The sequence below is a fragment of the Coffea eugenioides genome, chromosome 5 (genome assembly GCF_003713205.1).
Source record: "Coffea eugenioides isolate CCC68of chromosome 5, Ceug_1.0, whole genome shotgun sequence".
NCBI classification, from domain to species: Eukaryota; Viridiplantae; Streptophyta; class Magnoliopsida; order Gentianales; family Rubiaceae; genus Coffea; species Coffea eugenioides.
Window position 1 is genome coordinate 35,420,692 of NC_040039.1, and position 23,263 is coordinate 35,443,954.

The window sequence follows — 23,263 nt, forward strand, 5'->3', positions numbered from 1 at the left end:
TGCGTACGTATGGTTTAGGGAGAGTACTTGTGAAAAGTCAGTTTGCGTTTTCCTTGTTACCAAATACATTGAATTATTATTGAGAACCTTAACAGTGTCAATTGCAACTAAGCAGACCTTCCGTTTTCCCAACTAACCTACAAATATGGAATTCTAGCTTCCAACGAATGAAGGAATCAACCAACCAATTCCAGTTCTAAACCAAAATCCAAGTGATCTTAGCTAGTTCGAGTTCTAAGTTGAAAAATTGGAAGCACGGACAAGAGAAGAAGTCGAAGTAAGGAATTATTGGACAGTAAAAAAGATAGAATCAGTGAACTTCCCGAAAGTGTTTTGAGTCACATCCTATCCTGTTTGCCAACAGAGGATGCTGTTAGAACTAGTGTCTTGTCAAGGAAATGGGAGTACAAATGGACTTCCATTTACAACTTAACCTTTGATGATAGAAAGAGATTTTGTTACTCGCACAGGTGGAGGAAATGGAAGAGGAAGAAGCAGCCTAAAAAGACAGATTTTATGAACTTTGTGGACAGAGTTCTTGCTCTTTCTAAGAATTCATCGATCAAAGGGTGTCACCTTTTGTTTCTAGACGTGTATGATCCATTTCGTATGAAAACTTGGATCACTGCTGCTCTAAGCTCTAATGTCCAGAGGCTTCTTATTTCATATGCAGCTAGTTCGAGTTCTAAGTTGAAAAATCCAAGTGATTTTGATGGCTTGTTTCATTTAATTTCATAGAATTTAACGAATATATAGCTAGTTTCATATCACATTAATAGGAATAGGATAGTTATAGGTACAGTTAATACATAAGTGAAAGCATGTATCACATATATTTGGAAATTACGTCATAGCCAACCAAAATAATGAATTCAATTAATTGGTTATTTCATTTGCATAATTAGATAGTAATTCCATAACACTAAGCATATTTGCATGTCAATTATGCATGTCAATTATTACTACTTGTGTTGCATGTTGGTAGTGTAGATCCATTTGCTTTATTTGTAATAATCTAAATAAAAGAGGAGTTCGAATAACACCGGTAGTTGATAATATTTCTTGTGGGATCGACATCTAATATCCCCTATATTTGATAAATGATTTGTATACTTACACAAAATGGGATATTTTGGCTTTTAAAATTTGGTGTAAAGCAAAAGCCTGATCGAACCAATTCATAGCAGAAACTTTGCCAATGTTGTGGAGTAAATTGTTACGAAACATGTATAGTTTTACTACTTCAAGTGTATATTCCAAGTTGTTTTTGTCCAAAATATGCAGCTCAAAAACTTGGACAACAAAACATAATTGATGTTGCAGGAGCAATCATTGCTTGTTTGTAGGCATTTGACTTGTAAACTCAAAACATGGTTGGCATCGAGGAGGAATCATTGCTTGCATAATTTGGTACTTGAGGAGGAAACGTTTGTTCTAGGCATTTGACTCGTGGTGAAGACTTCTACTATCCCGCACTATTTCAGATAATTCCCATCACAGTTTCTAGTTTAAGTTTATAGTATAAACTTTATACCAAAGTATTATTTTAAACAATGACCCTATGATTCTTGCTCTGATACTATGATAAAGAAGACAACAAATAGTGAAAAAATAATTGGAAGCCATCTTTGCTATATATAAGTGATAAAAGCCAACTTTGCTCAAGACATGTTGTCTATTTTTTTTAAGAAAAAAAAATCTATAGTGCAACAACAACTTGCATTTTTCTTTCAAGCACTTCCTTAAATCCTCAAGTGTGAAGAAGCTAATTTACAACACTAGTGAAGAAAGATACCTTCCTGGTAAACGAATCATGCAACAAACACTACAATGTGGTGCTGGTGATGCACTCAATATTCCCAACCAGAATTGGCCTATTTCTTCCCCTATCTGGGGTATGGTTCAGTAATTGATGCCTCATTTACAGAGCTTGGAATTGAAATTCTTTCGGTATTAGATTGCTCAACTTCCAGCTCTTCCACAATGCTTTCCGATCCATGGCTCTGGAAAACTGCTGGACGATGTGGAGTTGGTAGGGTAACAGAGCTACTATTGAGCATATTGACCACGGAAACCATTGTAGGCCTTTTACTGACACATTCTTCAACACATAGTAAGCCTAATTGGACACATTGAATGACTTCATTTTTGGCAAAAGAATCTCCAATACTTGAATCCAGAAGAGCTAAAGGTTCGCCACGTCTCCAATGCTCCCAAACCTTTTTGAAATAATTCAACTTATAAGGAGTTCACACATAAAAACTTCAATTTGTTCAAATCCTTGACTGCAATTGTGCAAAACCACAGAAAAATAATAAAAACAGTAGTAGAGGTTTTGCAATTCGCACTTACATAGCTTACGAGGTCTTCAGAATCTTCAGATTTTTGGAAACTACTATTCTTCTTGCCTGTAACAATTTCTAAAATAACGACCCCAAAACTGAATACATCTGACTTTGTCGAAAACTGGCCCCGTCTCATATATTCAGGAGCCATGTAACCACTGCAAGCCACAACGATTCTTATAATTAGTACTAAGATAATCCGAATGATGCAATCAAATGGAGGTGTACATAATTTTCAATAAAGATTCAAAGTCATATTATGTGAGAAAAGATAGTATGGGAGCAAAACTTACACTGTCCCAGCAATTCTATTTGTGTTTCCTTCAGATTGATCAACTCCACAAATCTTTGCCATGCCAAAATCTGCGATCTTTGGGCTCATATTTCCATCCAATAATATATTGCTTGCTTTGAGATCGCGATGAACAATTCTTAGACGAGAATCCTCATGCAGATAAAGAAGTCCTTTTGCTATACCTCCAATGATATTGTAACGCCTTGACCAGTTCAATGATCGTTTATTTTCTGGATCTACACAAATTTAAACACAATATATTGTGCTAGCATTGAGAATTACTAAATCAATAGTTCCAGAAAGCACAATCAAATAGGTAAATTACACTTTTGTTTCTTAAACTATGGACACGATCCTACTTTAGTTCTTAAACTTCAATTTTGGGCAGTCAATCCTTGAAGTGTCCAATTGGTAATACTTTAGTATAATTATTTATGGAATTGTCAAAGTAAATGGAATATTTCGTCCTACTTTGATTAATACATGCCTAATATTCCATTAGTTTTGATGATTCTATTAGCGATTGTACTAAAGTGTTACAAATCTGATATTTTAGGGATAGAGTTTCTAAAATTAAAGTTTAAAAACTTAAAGTTAGAAAGCATCTATGGTTAAGGATCAAACAAGTGGAATTCACCCTAATCAAACATTTGTCTACTGGCAATTTGTTATCTGTCATTTCCATAACATGGTCAAATCAAGTGAAATAGAACATGATCACATGGAACAACAAAATTACCACAAGTATATCTAGTTTCGAACTCACCAAAGAGGAAGTAGTCAAGGCTTTTGTTGGGGACAAATTCATAGATGAGTATCTTTTCTTCTTCTTCCAAGCAAAATCCCAATAGTCGAACTAGATTCCTATGTTGAAGCTTTGCGACTACTAGAATTTCATTTTTAAATTCTTCTGCACTGTTGAAGATTGGAGTCGAGAAACTGAATTATATCAGTAGGGAAGATAGAAGAAGAGAAATCAGGAGGGAGAAAGGAGAAGAATTTCAGAGGGAGGAGGGAAAAGATAATGAGAGAGACAGATATTATTGAGAAGAGAATTAAGCAACAATGAATCTGATGCTTATTACAATTGCAGATGTAATACTTATACAAATCCTAGTGTTCTTTCAAATACCAGATTGCTAGCAATTAACTAACTTTCCCGCCAAAACTCTTCATTCTGTTAGGACCAGGCTTGGTCACGTGATTCTTCCCCTGTGCTCCCATTTCTCATGCTACCTCCTCTGCTGACTCTTTCTGGTAGTTAGTTTAATAGCTTCCCATGAATTCAGGTCATAACAATGCCTCTCCCTAAAAATAATCCTAGTCTCTAGGATTGATTAAATTGGAAAGTAGGGAATTGAGCATGAATGAATGTCCAATCTTCCCAGGTGGCTTCCTCAGGTTCCATGTTTTCCCATTGCACCAACACCTGTTCGACCTCTTGCCCTTTTCTAAAGATTGTCCTCTGGTCTATAACTGCTGAGGGAGCAACACCAAACTCTCCATCATCATTTAGGGTAGGCAAGGCAGTGCTAAGAGGAGCCCCCTTAGGTGACTTCTTGAGTAAGGAGACATGGAAAACAGGATGTATGGTTGATCCTGCTGGTAACTTCAACCTGTAAGCTACAGTCCCCAACTTTTGCTCTACTTGATATGGCCCATAATACTTAGCCGCCAGTTTTATGTTCCTTCTTACAGCTACAGAAGTTTGTCTGTAAGGTTGAAGCTTCAAATAAGCCCATTCTCCTACTTCAAATTCCCTGTCACTCCTCCCTTTATCTGCCATTTGTTTCATCCTGTTCTGAGCCTTCAACAGATTCTCCTTGAGCAAGGAGTTCCAGCCCACTCGTTCTTGTGCCCAATCCTCCACTGCAGCTACTAGTGTGCTATCAGGCCTCAGGTTCATCTGAGTAGGCTTGTAACCATACAAGGCCTGAAAGGGAGACATTTGTAAGCTATTATGGTGGTTAGTGTTGTACCACCACTCTGCAGCAGGTAGCCATTTCCTCCATTTCCCTGGTTGATACATACACATACTTCTCAGGTAATTTTCCACACACCTATTCACCCTCTCAGTCTGTCCATCAGACTGAGGATGATATGCAGATGACAGATTTAATTCTGTGCCTAGCATTTTGAAGAGCTCTTGCCAGAACAAGCTAGTAAAAGCCTTGTCCCTATCAGAGACAATGTGTGTTGGTAGGCCATGCAACCTAAAAATCTGATCAAAGAATGCCTCTGCGACACTTTTAGCAGTATAGTGAGAGGTCATTGGAATAAAATGGGCGTATTTAGTGAATCTGTCCACCACCACGTAGATCACATTACAACCAAAGGACTTGGGTAATCCCTCTATGAAATCCATAGAAATTTGTTGTCAAGCTTGGTCAGGTATGGCCAGTGGCTGCAGCAAACCTGGATAGGGGCAATTTTCATTTTTGCTCCTTTTGCAGACCTCACAGCTCTGTACATATTGCTCCACTTCCTTCTTCATTCCAGGCCAGTATAGATAACTCTTAATCCTCTGATAAGTACCAAGATTCCCAGAATGTCCCCCAAGACTAGAATCATGAAAACAGGAAACCAGCCTTTGTCTTAATTCAGAATCTGCTCCTATCCACACCCTTCCTTTGAACCTTAGAATTCCCTGGTTATAGGAGTAATCTGGTAATGCGTCAGCTCCCATAGCTAACTTCAGCAGAACCTCCTTGGCCATCTCATCACTGTTGTAGCTCTCAGCTACCATGGTCAACCACTGAGGCTTGATGGCAGTGATAGTATGCACAGATGTTTCTGCTGTATTCTCCAAGTCACCCCTCCTTGACAAGGCATCAGCAACTACATTTTCCTTCCCTTTTTTGTATTGAATCTCATAATCCATTCCCATAAGTTTAACCAGCCATTTTTGTTGGAGAGAGGTGTTAATTTTCTGATCCAACAAGTATTTGAGACTCTCATGATCAGTTTTGATAATGAAATGGTGTCCCATCAAGTAGTGTTTCCACTTGTGAACTGCAGTGATGAGTGATAAGAGTTCCTTCTCATAGGTAGACCTGGCTTGATTATTCTGTCCCAGTACTTGGCTGTAATAAGCTATTGGCCTCCCCTGTTGCATTAGAACAGCACCAATGGCTTTCTGACTGGCATCAGTTTCCAGCAGGAATGGCTTTGAGAAGTCAGGTAATGCCAACACTGGTGCTGCACTCATTGCCAGCTTCAATTGTTGGAATGCAGTTTCTGCAGCAGTACTCCATGCAAATTGATCCCTTTTTAGCAGTTCAGTAAGAGGCTTAGCAATCTCCCCATACCCCTTAACAAACCTCCTATAGTAACCTGTCAAGCCCAAGAATCCTCTGAGAGCCTTTACACAGGAGGGCGTTGGCCAGGACAGCATAGCTTCCACCTTGGATGGATCAGTTTTCACCCCTGCACTAGTAATTATGTGTCCCAGATACTCTACTTGGTCTTGACCAAAAGAGCACTTAGATATCTTTGCAAACAAAGAGTGTTGTCTCAGGGTTTCCAAAACTATGGATAAGTGGTGTAGGTGACTCTTGGAGTCTGGACTATAGATTAAAATGTCATCAAAGAACACAAGAACAAATTTCCTTATATAAGGTTCAAAGACAGAGTTCATTAGTGCTTGAAAGGTGGCTGGGGCGTTTGTTAGACCAAATGGCATGACAAAGAATTCATATAGACCAGAATGAGTCCTAAAAGCAGTTTTATGGATGTCATCAGGATTCATCCTGATTTGGTGATAGCCCGATCTCAGATCAATTTTAGAAAAAATCTTGGCTCCATATAGTTCATCCAATAAATCATCTATAATAGGTATAGGAAATTTATCTTTAATAGTGAGGTTGTTCAGTTGCCTATAATCAATACAAAGCCTCCAGCTCCCATCTTTCTTTTTTACTAAAAGAGCAGGTGATGCAAAGGGGCTATGGCTATCTTGTATAAGGCCAGAGTTCAACATCTCTTTCACCTGTCTGTCAATCTCATTTTTTTGTACATGAGGGTATCTGTAGGGAGGAATTTTGAATGGTTGGGCATCTGGTTTGAGGGGAATTTGGTGATCATGGCATCTATTTGGGGGAAGGGTGTTTGGTTCTGCAAAGACATCATCATACTTAGCCAACAACTTAGTAAGAGAATCTGGTTCAGAAATTACCTGTGAGTTGTGAATCTTCACCATACATGCTTGCTGCAATGCCTTCCTGATCTTGTGTTTGACATACTTGTGAGCTGAGGGACCTTGCTGCATCCTTACGTTTGCATTGTTGGAGTCTCCATTTAGCACCACTTGCTCCCCTCCTTTTTCAAAAGACAGATTCAGCTTCTTGAAATCAAAAGTAATAGGACTATAGGACTTCATCCAGTCAACTCCAAGGATCAAGTCATAAGGCTCCAGGTCCAATACGAACACATCATGTGCAAATCTGTGGCCCTGCATGCTCCACTGCATCCCTGGAATCCACTGGTCACATGTCAACTCCTTGCCATCAGCTATCTTGACCTTGAAGGGCCTGTGGTTCTGTACCCTTTCTGGAAATTGCTGAGCCACACTCCTCCTGATAAAGCAATTAGTACTTCCCCCATCTAGCAGGACTGTCAAGTGCTGGTTCATATATTCCCCTTGCATTTTGATAATGCTTGAGGATAATTCCCCTGACAGTGCATGCAAGGTTAGCATCACCTCATGCTCTTGCTGAGTTCCCATGTATTCAATAACCTCCTCCTCTTCTGCTGTGTGATTTTCCTCACCCTTCTCCTCCTCCCCTACTATCATCATGTGGATCCCCTTGCTTTTGCAATTGTGACCTGGACTAAATCTTTCTCCACACCTGAAACATAGGTTGTGATCCTTCCTGTACTGGAATTCAGTGGGGGAGATTTTCTTGAAAACTTGCTGTGAATTAGACTTCCTGCTGAATTCTGTTGGTGATGTCCCAGCTTGTCTTGCTCCCGGATCCTGTGCTCCATTTCCTCCTTTGTTAATTCCAAATGAGGTTGAGTGCATGGTATTTCTGAGTATAGGCCTACTGGACTTGTGAACCAGATCCAAGTGATGTTCCTGCCATCTGGCCATCTCAAAGGCAAACTGTAGACTGTCTGGCCTGTGCATCTTCACGGCAGATTTAATTTCCCCCTTCAGTCCACTTAAGAAACTAGAAATGTAGTAGGATTCAGTCAGTTCTGGCATCTGGATCATTACAATAGACCTCAACTCCTCAAACTTCTCCTGATAAGCCAAAACAGTGGAGGTTTGATTGAGTTTGCTAAACTCTTCCACTGCATCAGCCTCTCCCACAGTGCTGAACCTCCTACATATTTCTGATCCAAAATCCTTCCATTGGACTATTCCCCTATCTTTTTTGAAATTCTGATACCAGAGATCCGCCTTTCCTTCTAAGTGCAGTTCCACAAGGTCCATCTGCTGCTCCTCAGTAGTGCGAAATAGTTGGAAAAATTTCTCACACTTCCTGACCCACTCCTTAGGACTGTGGCCATCAAATCTGGGGAAATCCAACCTGGGGACCCCCATGGGCCAGTGTTGCCCCTCTCCTCTAGAGGAATTGCCAAATTCACCATGCCTGGTATTCGAATTTCCCGCATTTCGATTGTTAGGAGTCCTTTCTGCAGAACCATTAGGATTTCCCAAAATGCCTTTGTCCCCCTGCAAACTCCTCAAAATCGAGCTGATCTGGCTACTCACAAAGTTCTTCAGTTCTGCGCTATTTGCTTCCAGTAAGGACCGCATCTCCCTTTGATTAACTTCCAACTTTTCCTCCATGACCTGCTTGTCTGCTATCATGGAATCGAGAACCGCTTGAATCCTGGCATCCTGTTTCCTAAGCTGCTCTTCGAAGCTTTTCATGCGTGTACCTTCTGCCATTATGGATTGTGGAAGAACTTGCAATCCGAGGACCGCAAGCTCTGATACCACTGTTGAAGATTGGAGTCGAGAAACTGAATTATATCAGTAGGGAAGATAGAAGAAGAGAAATCAGGAGGGAGAAAGGAGAAGAATTTCAGAGGGAGGAGGGAAAAGATAATGAGAGAGACAGATATTATTGAGAAGAGAATTAAGCAACAATGAATCTGATGCTTATTACAATTGCAGATGTAATACTTATACAAATCCTAGTGTTCTTTCAAATACCAGATTGCTAGCAATTAACTAACTTTCCCGCCAAAACTCTTCATTCTGTTAGGACCAGGCTTGGTCACGTGATTCTTCCCCTGTGCTCCCATTTCTCATGCTACCTCCTCTGCTGACTCTTTCTGGTAGTTAGTTTAATAGCTTCCCATGAATTCAGGTCATAACGTGCACCTTGCCCTGAGCTCCTTGATAGCCTCTTAATTAACAGCTACTTCTTGTCCATTACCAAGTACACCCTGAGTGAACATGCATATTAGAATTTGATTAAAAGGTTAAACGTGTAGATATTCGAAGTCACAAAAGCAAATTAAATATTTCATGCAGAGACCTTGTATACACGACCAAATCCACCTTCGCCAATTTTGTTATCCACAGAGAAGTTATTTGTGGCAATTTGAATTTCAGTTAAGCTATACTGTAAAGATTCGGCCATTGAGATTTCAGCAACTCCCTCTACACCAGAAATAAGCAAATGTACTTGTTTTATTTGTTCATACACCTCTGAAGTGCCCGCAATATTAATCAATAAACTTTACCAGTTGGTTTCAGGGCCATCGCAACATATCTCCTCCGCGATCTTCTTTGCAGGAAAACCAAAGCAATGATTAATAGCACAATAGCAACCCCAATCAGTGAGATAGCAATTAAAGCTGCTTGTGAGAGGCTTCGCCCTTTGCCTGGATGAAAGGAAGCTTAATTTAGCTTCTAAAGTCAGCTTATAGGAGATCAAGTTTGATGAACTTCGGGTTAGTGTCACTCCGAGATATCCTATATATTACATAGAAGGAAAGCTATGCAAAAACACGTTATTCGAAAAAATACTCTTTCAAATATTCTTTTAAAAGTGTTTCACCAACTTTTTGTGACGGATACTTCATGTCGATGGTAAACAAAAAAAAAAAAAAAAACTATTTAACAATCACGTTTCAATAATAACGTACTAACTGTCGAGGAGGTCAAATTCTAGTGGTTAATGATTTTTTTCTAATTCTAATGATTAAAGTTGAGATTTCAAGATTTATAGATCTTGCATTTAGATCTCTCATTTTCTCTCCTTGCTTTGGTGCTTCTTAAATCCTACCTTTCTTTTACAAGAAAAAAATAGAGATTCAAAAAGATCCCCCTTCTTGACTTCCTTTCTATTTCTTAAATCCCACCTCTCCGTTGCATAAAAAATAAAAATGAAAACCCTAACATACTAACTATTTTTGTTATGGTTTAATAAAATTAAACTCTCCTGCAGTTTCAAAAATTTAGAAACTTAGCTCTGTGTTTGGACCACTTGTAAATGAGGCTGTCAAGACCCAACCATTGGATATAATCAAATGACAAAAATGCCCTATTTTAAAAGATTGAAAATAGAAACCAGACGAATGGGACAGCAATTTTAGGCTCAAGAACTTCTAGTAAAATGAGACGAAGATAATTAATTACTAAATTTAGAAAAGCAAGAAGTCAAATTACCAAAAAGGTGTTTTCTTCCAGAAAAAAAAAAGAAAGTATCAAAATAGAACAAGATAAAGGGAAAAAGAGTAGAGAACAAATATTAAGATAATGAAAAGGAAGATGCACCATTACTAGAAGAAAGAAATATAAGATAACAAACCAACGGTGTGGAAAAAGTGAAATAAAACGAGGAAAGATGAATAAGAAGAAAGCGCCCTCTTCCTCTCAAACCTTATTTTTATTTTTATTCTTATTATTTTTATTTTTTATTTAAACTCAAACAAGTAGACAGCAGAGCTCTTCGTTCACCATTGACTATATAAGAACTCCCATCGCTACTAGCACCCCTTGTTCCGACGTACTAACTCCATTTCAGGTCTATTACAACTGCCACCACGACCATCATTAGAACCACCTCATTTTAATGTATCTACTCCTATTCGATTCCCTTGAGATCTCCTATTACCAAGTCATTCTCTCCATTCTAACTTTTACCTTGCTTCGTACTCATACATACATGCCCCATGCATAAATACATGCATACATGAAGGAAATTAAAAAAAAAAATTCAATCTAACGTTTTGTGATGAAATACAATCCAACGTTTCGACAAAAAAAAAATGAAGAAAATTAAACCAAGTTATCTTAGTATTGAGTTTTCTAATTCTTTTAGTTTCTTATTTTGGTGTCTTGTTTATTTAGTTTCCATATTAGTTTAGAAAATCTTAAGTCAATTTCAAATAAATTTCGGTTTGCAATTGTGTTTGTTTAATAAGTTTGGTAGTCTATAAATGCTACTAGTCTAGTACATTGTTATTTGAAGAGAGAGTTGAGTTGAGTTGAATCTTGAGAGTGGCTTTGAAGGAAAATCTCATAGTTGATATTTATGAGTTGTCATAAATGAAAGGTTATGACTTGATATTGTTATTAGTAGGTTTTGGGTTAATAAATTGTTAAGTATTTGTTTATTTGTTCTTCTTTTTTTCCACATATTTTTATATGTGTTAAAGAATGAAACGCAATGTAGATTTTGAAAACTTAATGTACAGCATAGTTTGATAGTCTAAAATTGTGCGCTAAACGGCTAAAGCCCAGTCAATGTTCAGATGGGTCGTGTTAAGTAAAGTTTGCAACTTTCTGGAGATTGTACTCTAGAGGCCCTACGGTGACTAGTGAGGTAAATATTGCATCAGTTGAGTAATGTGAAAAATTAATTGGTTAGATGGCAAGTCAAGTAGATGAGTTATTTGGTTAGTTTTTGCAGCTTGGACTCTAGAGGCCCTATGGTGACTAGTGAGGCAAATATTGTATCTATTGAGTAATGTGCTAAATTAATTAATCAGATGGCAAGTCAAGTAAATAAGTTAGTTAGCAAGTGAGTCATCTAGAATCCTATTTATGTACTCCAGTGATTCTAGAATGATATACTTACCCAATAGCATCTATACCCCGTAACAATCAATCTGCACAATGACTATCATCCTCTTTGATATGAAATTTGTATAACAAGCACTTCCTCACCATCCAAAATCTAGCATCCGTTTTCCTCCTGTCCATTAAGAATGTGTGTGGAAATATCAAATTGCCATTATCACTATTATATATACTGTCAGCGTATACAGTATTATTATTAAATATATAACACGTGTCATCCATCCAATCGTGATAGTGTATACACTGGTAATATCTATAAGATTCACTCTTGTAGATATTGAAACATAGAATTTTCCCAGTTTTTATGTTTTATTCTTGTCCTTTGAGGAATTCTAACAAAAAGAGCTACTGCCAAGAAAAATCATAAAATTCATGGAACATCGATCTCTTCATCACCACCATTTCTTATCTCCACCGCCTCCAAATCCCCAAATCCAAAACCTACGGCCATTCTTTTTTTCTTTTTTTTTTTTTTGTAAAAATGATAGGATTGTATTTCTTGGTCAAAAGTATATACAAGCGAACACAAACTCGATTCTTTACAATGTCCATTTAACATAGTAGATTGGCCATTCAGATCATTAAAAGATGAGAGACACAAGAATCCCATTGAGAAGAATTGCATAAACCCTTCAGCAGCCATATGATTCATTGGCATATAATATATCACCCTTCTTGCCCATAAAATTGCTAGGAAGTACTATCACATAACACGACTGTCCACCTTAAGTCTCTCTTCTCCATCTAGAACATCAAGGACAATGGTGGAATTTTATAGCGCAATTCTTATTGAGGAATGTGTGCTTACATTGTTCATAAGGAGATAGATGACTTGGATGTTTGGATACTTGGGTTTATGATGATATTCGAGTATAATGATTTGGAGGTTTGCGGATTTGGCTATCTGGGTTTGTGATTTAGAGTTTAATTGTGGATCACTCGGCTCATTTTTTGATGTTTGATAGCTAATTGGAGACGGCAAGGGTGGCTGCTGTGAATTAAGTTAGGGTTTTGGAAGCAAGAAAAGTGTGCATTTGATTGATTTTTTCCTTATTATCCTGATTTTTAACTTGGAATTTTGGGGTGGGTTTGGTGATCCCAAGGGATGAGGAGCTAGTGATGGTGGAAGTTGGAAGTCGGGGCTCAAGGATTTAATGGGTAGACTAGCGTTTGGTGGAGATTGGTGGTGGCACCGAGTAGAAAGGGTTTCTTGCTGGCACTAAGGAGGGAGGTTGTTGGTAGGACTTCTTCTGGAATAGGGCTTTTAATGAGATTGAGGATTGCTATGATATAACGTGATCTGGTGAAAGATGCCAAAAATGGAATCGCATAACATTTGCCATTTTGCCCTTTTTTTTTTTGTAAAAATGGATTATGGTGTTTCTTTTTATATTTAATGTTTTAGTTGTCATGATTTTTTAGGGTAAATTATTTATAATTCTCTTGTGATTTTACATAATGTTAGATGACCCCCCCCCCCCCTTAAGGTTTCAAAATAGACACGTACCGTATGGTTTTATATAAAGGAAAAAATGAACAGAGTTCACCATCAGTTACACCTTTTATACTAATCACACTCTAAAAGTATGTGTGATAAAATCTTAATCTTCATGTAAGCCCCTTATGGTTTGTATAAATATTTATTTTATCCTCCTATGATTTTTGCATTTATCTAAGTAATCTCCCTATACTTTTATATAAGATAGTTAAGCTATCAATTGATTTAATATTTAAGTTAGGTTACCATTAGTATTTCAATTAACGATGTTATATAAGCTATTTTTCATCAAGTTTCCACATTATATAAAATTATTATGAGATGAAACGGGCATTTTAAAATATTATGAGAGTCATGTGGTAATAAACAAAATCACAAGGAGGTTATATATAATTTACCCTATTTTTCATTTGTTTAGTTTAAGGCATTTTAGTCCCAAAATGACGTATTTAACATCGTATGACATCGATTCAGACAAAGACGATGATTGCTTTTTTCTAACCTCACAGGGGGTGTAGTTGTTACTTGGTCAAACTACAAGGGGTGTACATGTAATTAACCCGTTGTAAATAGGACAATGTTCATACATTGACTGGTATTTCCGGACACTTGGCATGTCTTTTTGTTGACCAGGCAAGTTTAAGCTGTTAGTGGAGATTAATCGGTACGAACGGAAGGGGTTTCTTGTCATAAGGTTTATCAGCGCTCAGGATTGTTTAGTACCGTGGTCAAACTTTAAAATCTAATTTGTAATTTGGCCAAATGTCATGGGAGATAAATGCACGAAAAATCTTCCGTACTACCTTCTATTTCATTCGCTGTCTTATGTTTCGTTATATTGTCATGTATCCTTTATGAATATCCTACTTTAATCCTTTTTTTTTCTTAGAATTCCAGCAACCACCAACAATGTAAAAAAATTGTAATTGACTAAAAAGCCAAAATTTAATTAAAAATTAGATTTTTATGAATTTTCTAATATATTTTTTGTTTCTCTAGCAAATATTGGTTTTTAGTTGATATATTTTGATTTTTCATTAACCTATTAATCATCATTGGAACTCAAGAAAAATAAAAGGATTAAAATAGAATGGTGACGAATGGTACAAGGCAATACAATAAAAGGTGAGGCAGAAGTAGGAAAAAAGATCAATTGCGAGATAAATGTAATTAACCATTTGATTAGTGTGAATTTTAATAATTACTTTCACTATCGATGATTTAGTGCTTCACCCTCATGATCTCCTTATGCTTTTGAAAATATATCAGATTACTCCCTCTTATGCTTTCTAGTTAATTAGATTGCTTTTTTATTGGGTTAAGCCAAGTTGAAAGAGGATAATATGGTATTTGATTGATTTCATTGCTAACATTTGTTTTGTATATTTCTTCTTTATCAATTTTTATTTTGGACCTTTAACTATAAACGCACTTTCACTTTAGTCCTTAAATTTAAATTTTGGATGCTTTATTTCCTAAAATATGAAATTTATCCCACTATAATCCTTAAAGATTATTTTTGGCCTTGACAACTAGATTTGCCACAACACAGAAGAACTTAATGGCTCGACCTTACAATATCACGTGCAACTAAAGTAAGGTAAAATTGCAATTTGAAACCACAAGGCATTGCAAGGTAAAATGTTACACCAGAGAGGGGTAAAATTAAATTTATCTATGTCAATATCAGATTTCAAAGTAGCCAAAAAAATATTGCACTATAAACAAAATCTTTTACATTCATAAAATACATCCTCGATATTCTTCAATGTCTTTGTCTAAATTTGGGAAAATTAAAATGGATTCTTTTTTTTTAACTTTTTTTAGCAGAGAAGGAGTGAAATTTAAAAAGTAGGGAGGGAGAAGGAGAATTTAATCCCAGGACTTCGATGTCGCGAGGTTTTAACCTTAACCACTAGATCAAAATCATTTAAAAAAAGGTTAGAATAATAATTTCATTTTGAAAAAATTTGCAAATAAATACTATCCACATTATACATCATTAACCATTTTAATTATACACAACATTTAAATTTAGATTAACAAACTTTTGCTGTTTGATTAATCGTTAGAAAATTTTCCGTGATGTTAAAGTCTTGTATACTATTTAAATGTTTCTTGCAAATTGAATGCAAAAACTTTCTCAAATAGACTCTCTTTATGTATGTTGATCAACCAATCAAAACATAATAATAACACAATAATATGAGTTTTAAAACCATATATTAAATAACCGGCTAAATAACCAAAGAAAAACGTAACGGAGAGAAGCCCAACCCATTTTTGCACACAAAACCATCATACCTAAGGGGATTCTACAATGGCCACCATACTGTTATTTCAAAATATATTCAATTGTTAATTACTGTCTAAATGGCTGCAGGAAGGCTAAATATGTACACAATTACTGTCCTAAGAATTACTGTCTAAGATCTGGTGTGCACTGCACAAGGGTATACAATCTATCCGAGGAATAGTCGTCATCTTGAACTGCAACCTTTTTGCCCCGGGTACTATTTGCTGCCTGATCTACAGCGTTATAGACCAGTTTTCCCAATACCATTATGAAGTTGTTCCGGTCCGGTTCAGAGATGTTGTGTGGATTCCACCTAATCAAATAGGAATGAAACCTATCAACGTCGGGGAAGATTACCGGTAGTACTGTTTGGATAGTATGGAGATATTAAACAACGTCATTGTGGAGATAATTGGAATTTGAGTAATGCTCTAAAGAGTAAAGTGGGCCCAGATTGGATCTCTACCAAGTAGTCTTTCTAGCAAGTCGGTCAACGAAGTGCCTGGACGGGAACCATCAGCTGAATGGTCTGTAACCAGAATCCTATACGTCTTTTATGGATTTTCACGGGAGTGGAAAATTCGACGTTGCTGACAATATTGAGCCGTTCAACACTACTGCGTTTTAACTTTGGATTATTCTTTCTAAACATTGTCAGTGTAAATCCATTTCACACTAATAAGATGCATGACACGTAAATTTTATTCAAATTTAAATTCATTTTTAACAAATATAGCATGCACCTAAATAACAAAAAAAAAAATCTTTATGCTGATGGTGTAGATTAGATTAATTCTATTTTTAAGAAAGAGTTCATTAGATACACTTGAAAAATCATGTAAAGTATGACAGCCCCACCTCCCCCTAAGGCGAACCAGAGGGTTCAGCGGATCGCCTGTCCAACTCTCGCCGGGACTCAGTCGAACCTCAATCAAATCCGAAATAAAACCACAAGATCAAAAGAAATAACAATCCAAAACTTAAAGCGAAACTTATATACATTTCTATCTCAAAAGGAAGTACAATTATCGAATATACTTGTAAATTTTTTTTTTTCTAGGGTGATTGAGTAGTAAGATGGTATAGAATAATATTTTTCAAATAATTTTCAAATAAAAGGAAATTTTCAAGAAATATATAAGGAATTTGCAAGTCCTCACATAAAGTCTATCAAATTGTTTCTTTTGTCGCCTTTATACAAATGGACCCCTACATGGAAAGAAATATCCAGCCATTTCGCCACAATTGACAGCCAATTTTATGTCCGCCGCTGCTTTTCAAATCAAGTTTGATGGCCAGTTAATTTTCTTGTATCCCATGAAATTATAGGGCGTTACGTGGACATTTTGAAATCTAAGAGGAATCATGTGTCAATGAAAAACCAAGGGAGGTTATGTGTAATTTAGGACAAGATCATGTACAGTCTGTCACATTTTAATTGGACTGAAACTTTCCAATAATTTTCATTGTCAAAAATGCCAATAAACTGTCACACTACTTATAATTCTCTACGGTTCCTTGTGTTTGGTTAAGTGGACAAATCATAAGACAAGCATTAATTTAAAGGAAAGAAACGTCTACCCATTTTTTAATGGCCAATTCCATGTCTGCGCTGGATTTTCGAACATATTTACAAGGGTGCCTACAGCATTAGTAAGATGCAACTCAGAAGGTAAAAATAAACAATTTTCATGCCTTAGGAGCGACCACTATGATCTTTGTTGGTCTTTGTATTTGCAAGAAACCTATCACAATAGAGCTACGCGTGTAACTCCTCATTTATATTATCAATTTTGATAATCCATGTGCTTGTTAGCATTTCATTGCAATTCTTATGTTAAATTTAACTTTTCAGGATTGTTTTTCTATTCGTATTGTTTCTTTGTTCATCTTAAGAAATTATTGTGCAGAATTTTAAATTTGAATTCAATATTTTTATTATCAAAATTGTCCAAATTTACAGCATATGTATATTTATCGTGCACATGTTCATGCTGTTCATAAAATGCTTAATCTAGTTTAGATATGTATTCTGTTTGGTAATTATTATAAGGCGCATTCTTCTAGGAACTATTAGTATTTTATTTTCATATATACTGAAATTATCAAATGGGAATAAAAGACAAAGGATTTTTCAAGAATGAAAAGGTACTGCTATTCTCTTGCTCCACGTTGGAACTTTAGCAAACCTAAATACCTAAGATGAGATAACTGCAGAAGTGTTAAGATTGAGGCAGGTGTGGAGCTACGTTGCCCCCTCCCCACCTTAGCTTCCGAAAAATACCCTACTAGTTGTGAAGATTTTTAATAAGTTTTAATAGTTGCACTTCTTGAAATTAAAAGAATGGGGGTAATATGAAAAACACACCTATTAATATTTAACAAAGAGAGTTTCAGATGATCAATTACTTATGTAACACTAGTAATTAAATAATAAAATTAACAATGAATTAGCTCTTATTTTGTAACACGACCAAATGCGATGATCTAGTTTTTATGAAAAAATCAAGGAACAAATAAAAGGTGAAAATATATATAGTTACCCTTCCACCCCTCTCCACCCCTCTCCACCCCAACTATTAGGTACAAGAAAGAGTCCTTCCTCTGACCATTGACCAACTTTAGCATGGGTTTTTTAGTCTTATAGCTTTAGTTACTTTAGTCTTAAAAAAGTTTTCCAACGTTGCAATATTTCTGCTCCTAGTCAAGCGTCTAGGAAAAGGCAAGGAACCAAGAAAAGGAACTTCTTCTGACCTGTTAACTTGTGGTTTAAAAGAGGGTTGAATTACTCCGGGTGTCTCAGAAGTTGGATGTGTCGAACTCAGTCAGGGGTAGCTAAATACGACAGACGGACCCATATTAAGACTGTTGTGGATGATTTCTCTAGTGATTTGGGTAAAGATTTTGAAAGGATTAAAACGGCGATTGAAGAGTTCACATTTGCATATTTTTCTAACTTCGAAGACAACACCAAATAAAAAATACAAAAAAAAAAGTAATTTTGGCAAATGTAGAGCTAAATCTATGATTTGCAGGCTCCAATTGAGGGAGAGAAGAGAAAAGGAAAAATGGAAAAAAAAAAAGAGAGAAGAAATGGAGAGAGACAGAGAGAGAGAGAGAAAAATTGGCTTAAACCTGCCTTAGTTATAGTTTTTTTTTTTTTTTTTTTTTTTTTATAAAACTACGATTTTATTATCATCAAGAAAATCAAAAAATACAAGCTTCAGTGAGAAACTTTTGCCCTGATTGTTTGTTAAAAGAGTTTTTGGTTAGTATATATGATCTATTGATCATTTATGGATCATGTGATTATTTTCAGGCCATAAGTGGTTTTAATTAGTGATTTCGATCATATTAGACCTCTTATACTTTTATGAGGAAAGTAAAATCAGCATTTTAAATTTAAGGAACGACAAAATTCCACGGGCGAATTGGAAGGTACATTTTGGACGATTTTCCTTCTATAAAATTTTTTATCATCTTTTATTTTTCCAAAAGTAAAGATTTACTATAGATAACTACTAAAATTCAATAACTTCCAATAATTTCTAATAATTTCTTTTTTATCTGTTATTTCTTTGGCAAAAAAAAAAAAAGAATCATACTTCTTTTGTATTTTTGTTTTCAACAAAAAATATAAAAGTTATAATAACTTCCACTGGCATTAATAAATATAACTTAATTTTTTATTAATTTGCACACCATATGGCATGCTTTTTCCATTGATCTTTCTATATATAAAGCATGAGCCATGCAGGGGTGGAGCTAGAAAAAAATTCAATGGGGGCAAATTTAAAATGTTAAATTATGCTACTTTCAAATTTTAAATTCCTATCAAAATTCTTAATAAAATTTTATCTATTTGTGAAGGTGAAATAACAAGAGAGCTAGCAATTTTTACAAATTTATATGTGTTGAGAAAAAAAAAGACAGCAACTTTTCGAATGGGTTTGTATGGTGAGAGCAAATTGGACAAGAGTGAGAAGAAGAATAAAGGTAAAGTTGAATCTTTGGTGATTGGTTTTTATTTAAATGTGAGAGGCTAAATGAGTTATTTATCATTTTTAATCAATCTTCTTGGAGTAGACAAAGTGATAAAAAAAAAAGAATAATATTACTTAAATATGTTTAAAAAAAAAACTAAAATCTTGTTGAAGAGCAGTAGGGCAATATTCTCTAATTATAGGGGTAAAGGTATGAACTTGTATGTGTCAAATTCGAACCAGTGTTTGCAACATCTTCGAGCACCATAAAACTAAGCCTCAACCCCTATTAGATTATACTACAGCCCACACCATCCCATCACTTATCTCAATGTTAGGGATTCATTCGATCAGCAATCTTACCCTTCAATTGTCAAACATAAAGGGCCGATACTAAATTCTAGAGATGACAAAATGGACAAATTGATGGGTATAAATGGAATTAGATTCGTAACAAACCCAATTTCAAAACTAGAAAATCCATCCTGTCTAAAGGATAGGTAACCCATTGAAATTTGGGACAGACGGCTATCACCACTAAATCCTAACTCAAGGGTTCAACCGATCAAACTATGGAGACTACATCACTAAGGAATTCGCAAATCCAGACTACAAGGGAGCTCTCCATAAGTGCTGTGCTCTAGCTGACGAACAAGGCAGTTGGCTAAACACATTTTTCATAGTGGCCATTTAACTTGAAGATCCTAAATCATATCTTGGATAAATAGACACTTAACATATCCAAAATGATGCATTAGATTCAAGATTGAGCCGCTAAAATTCTTTAACAACTACTCTTCGATTCCAAAAGAATTATATCCCACATTGGTTCGAAAACTGGAGAAAGAGTCCTTAATATGTAAGTGAGGACTCAAAACCTAATGATTTAAACTTTTTGGTCAATGATGGATTCCTGACTTAATTACATACTGGGTCTTTTTGGTGAACTCCCTCCGGTGTTTCCCCGAATCTTCTAATTGCGAGATTGGACTACTCATAGACAAGTGAATTTTTCTCAGAGTTGGATTAGAGAACTTCTCTTCTTGGTGGTGGGCTAAAGTGCCAAGGAGATTGGCTAGTGTTGGACTAAATGCGCCATGGGTTGGCAGGAGCTTGGAACCCAATTTGGATATTGAAGAAGAGTGGGTCTATGATTGAGAGAAGAGATGACCTTGGACGTTAATGTGGGTTTGCGTTGAGATTTGAAGTGTGCTTGAAGAAGAGCTTATCTTGTTGGTGATAGACTGAAGTGCCAAGAAGTTTGACTACTGTTGGACCAAGTATGCCATGGATTGGCCGGGTTTGAAATCCAGTTTGGATGTTGAAGAATATTGGATCTATGATTGGTAGAGGAAATGACATAGATGTTATGGTGGAATTGCTTTGAGTATTAAAGTATCTTGAAAAAGAACTTGTTACTCATGAAGAGGGAGATTATTAGACTCATGAATAAAGAATTATGTCTCACGTTAGTTTGAGAGAGAGAGAGAAGAGAAAGAGTCCTTAATATGTAAATGAGGGCCCGAAACCCAGCGGTTTAACCTTTTTCATCAATGTTAGGTTCTTAACTTACATATTTGGTCTTTTTAGCAGGCTCACTTGAGTGTTTCTCCCTAACAAGTTTGTTGTGATTCAACTGCTGAACAAACATGTTTCAAAGTATACAACAATTTAATAACAAATAATGAAAAATGTTTATTCCTAAAAAGTATGTTGTGATCTAGCCGCAAAATAAACGTCTCAAAGTGTACAATAATTTAATGACAAATAAACTACAAACATGAAAATAAACGAGACACAAGATTTTTATGAGATTATAATAACTTGAACCTAAATCCAACCCTTGTATAATTTTTCTTATCTCTTGAGTGTTTCTCCCTAACAAGTTTGTTGTGGTTCAACTGCGAAACAAACATGTTTCAAATTATACAACAATTTAATGACAAATAATGAAAGTGTTTCTCCCTAACAATTTTGTTTTGATCCAACCGCGAAACAAACATGTCTCAAAGTATATAACAATTTAATGACAAATAAACTACAAATATGAAAATAAATGAGACAAAAGATTATTATGAGATTATAACAACTTGAATCTAAACCTAACCCGTATATAATTTTTCCCACCTCCCAAGAACTCTCTCTCACGTCATGTATAAGGCTACATAATGCTAACAATACCTTCTCCGATGGACTCTCCGATGGGCAAGGGAAATAGGAAAATTGCAATGTGACTACCTTGAGGGAAGATAAGAAGTCTGCAGGCATCAATTTGGTTCCTTCACGGTTGTCGGCAGCCTCATCTGAATAATCCTGTTAGGTGAAGTTATGGAAAAAAAAGAAAAAAAAATGAAAACTGGTTTCAACAAGGGATGATCTCTAACTTTACTATTTCAATTACTTTATCTAAACAGTGCCATAGTCGGTTTGGCAGCAGATGCATGAACTTCCACTCCAGTCTGGACCGATAAAGCTACATACAGAATCTGTTTTATCTTTTGAAAGATTCAAGGACGCCATTTTTGTTTATCACTGCTGTAGCATCTTTCTACACTTGATGCCACAATAATCAATTTCTGAGACTCCATTGCATTACCTTTTGAGTTCTCAAATGATGCGCCTATTTGGTTTAGGGGGAATACAGGTGAAAATTCAATTTTCTTGTTACCAAATACATTGAATTATTATTGAAGCCTAGAGTCAATTGCATCTAAGAAGCCCTTGCCTTTTCCCAATTAACTTAGAATTATCGAATTCTATCTTCCAACTAACAAGGGAACCAACCAACCAATTCAAGTTCTAATCCAACATCCAAGTGATCTTAGCTAGTTTCAGTTCTGGTTTTGAAAAATCGGAAGTATGGACCAGAAAAGAAGTGGAAGTAGGAAATTATTGGACGGTAAAGAAGATAGAATCAGTGAACTTCCCGAAAGTGTTTTGAGTCGCATCCTATCCCGTTTACCAATAGAGGATGCTGTTAGAACTAGTGTTGATAAATGGGAGTACAAATGGACTTCCATTTATAACTTAACCTTTGATGAAGGAAAGAGTTTTCGATACTCGCACAAGTGAGGCAAATGGAAGCGGCAGAAGGAGCCTAAAAAGACAGATTTTATGGACTTTGTGGACAGAGTGCTTCCTCTTTCTAAGAATTCATCTATCAAAGAGTGTCACCTCTTGTTTCTAGATGCCTATGATCCATTCCGTTTGAAAACTTGGATCACCGCTGCTCTAAGAGCTAATGTCCCGAGGCTTTGTATTTCATACGAAGGGAACTTAGTATTTCCCCGTTGGTTTTTCACATTTGATTCTCTGACGAGATTGAAACTCAAACTCTGCAAGTTTAAAATTCCAATGACCATATGTAATTCAAACCATCGAACTTTGGATATCCATGATATTGAATTCCAGAACGGTGACCCTTCTAGCCATATTTCTTACCTACTCTGTCATTGAAGAGTTTCTGTCATCAGATTGCTAATGGAGGAATGTGAATAAGCTTAAAATACAGACACCAATGCTTGCTAGGTTCGAGATGACAGGCTCCATCTTTGAACATCTGTGAACGTGCAAATGACGGAACAACTGACTGGAAAATAGAGATTTGTAGGGGCAACCTTGCAAATTTCAAATGTAGAGTTGATAAGTTCGCCAATATCTATTTTTCTAGCCTATCAAGAATTGTTGATGCGTCTCTAGAGTATTCGGAGCCTGAAATGAATGACAATATTAACCAAAGAAGCACGACAGGTGTTCGAGCCTGTATGATCTTGACAAGATTCTCTGTTTTCATCAGCTTC

General features: G+C 36.1%; 2 protein-coding genes and 1 long non-coding RNA gene across 3 annotated transcripts; all 3 read right to left on the minus strand.

Annotated features, from left to right (window-relative positions):
- Nucleotides 1-1,716: 1,716 nt before the first annotated feature.
- Nucleotides 1,717-3,864, minus strand: LOC113771460 (putative cysteine-rich receptor-like protein kinase 35). The gene is made up of 4 exons (XM_027316038.1): nt 3,810-3,864; nt 2,639-2,876; nt 2,353-2,503; nt 1,717-2,219 (listed from the first exon to the last, which is right to left on the minus strand). Exons 1-4 carry the CDS (start codon nt 3,862-3,864, stop codon nt 1,887-1,889), a joined length of 777 nt encoding a protein of 258 aa, XP_027171839.1. The 3' UTR covers nt 1,717-1,886.
- A 1,153-nt stretch (nt 3,865-5,017) lies between these two features.
- LOC113771462 lies at nt 5,018-8,539 on the minus strand. Its single transcript, XM_027316039.1, has one exon. It carries the CDS (start codon nt 8,537-8,539, stop codon nt 5,018-5,020), a length of 3,522 nt encoding a protein of 1,173 aa, XP_027171840.1.
- A 468-nt stretch (nt 8,540-9,007) lies between these two features.
- LOC113769858 lies at nt 9,008-9,415 on the minus strand. The gene is made up of 3 exons (XR_003468338.1): nt 9,343-9,415; nt 9,135-9,259; nt 9,008-9,042 (listed from the first exon to the last, which is right to left on the minus strand). It is a non-coding gene; the product is annotated as an uncharacterized LOC113769858 (long non-coding RNA).
- Nucleotides 9,416-23,263: the final 13,848 nt, after the last annotated feature.

Excerpts from the sequence above, each read along its gene's own strand:
- LOC113771460 (XM_027316038.1), bottom strand. The coding sequence starts at position 3,864 with ATGGGAGCACAGGGGAAGAATCACGTGACCAAGCCTGGTCCTAACAGA. Across the intron at positions 2,504-2,638 it reads AATAGAATTGCTGGGACAGT|TGGTTACATGGCTCCTGAAT; the intron begins GTAAGTTTTGCT and ends TGTGGCTTGCAG. Across the intron at positions 2,220-2,352 it reads CTGAAGACCTCGTAAGCTAT|GTTTGGGAGCATTGGAGACG; the intron begins GTAAGTGCGAAT and ends TATTTCAAAAAG.
- LOC113771462 (XM_027316039.1), bottom strand. The coding sequence starts at position 8,539 with ATGGCAGAAGGTACACGCATGAAAAGCTTCGAAGAGCAGCTTAGGAAA.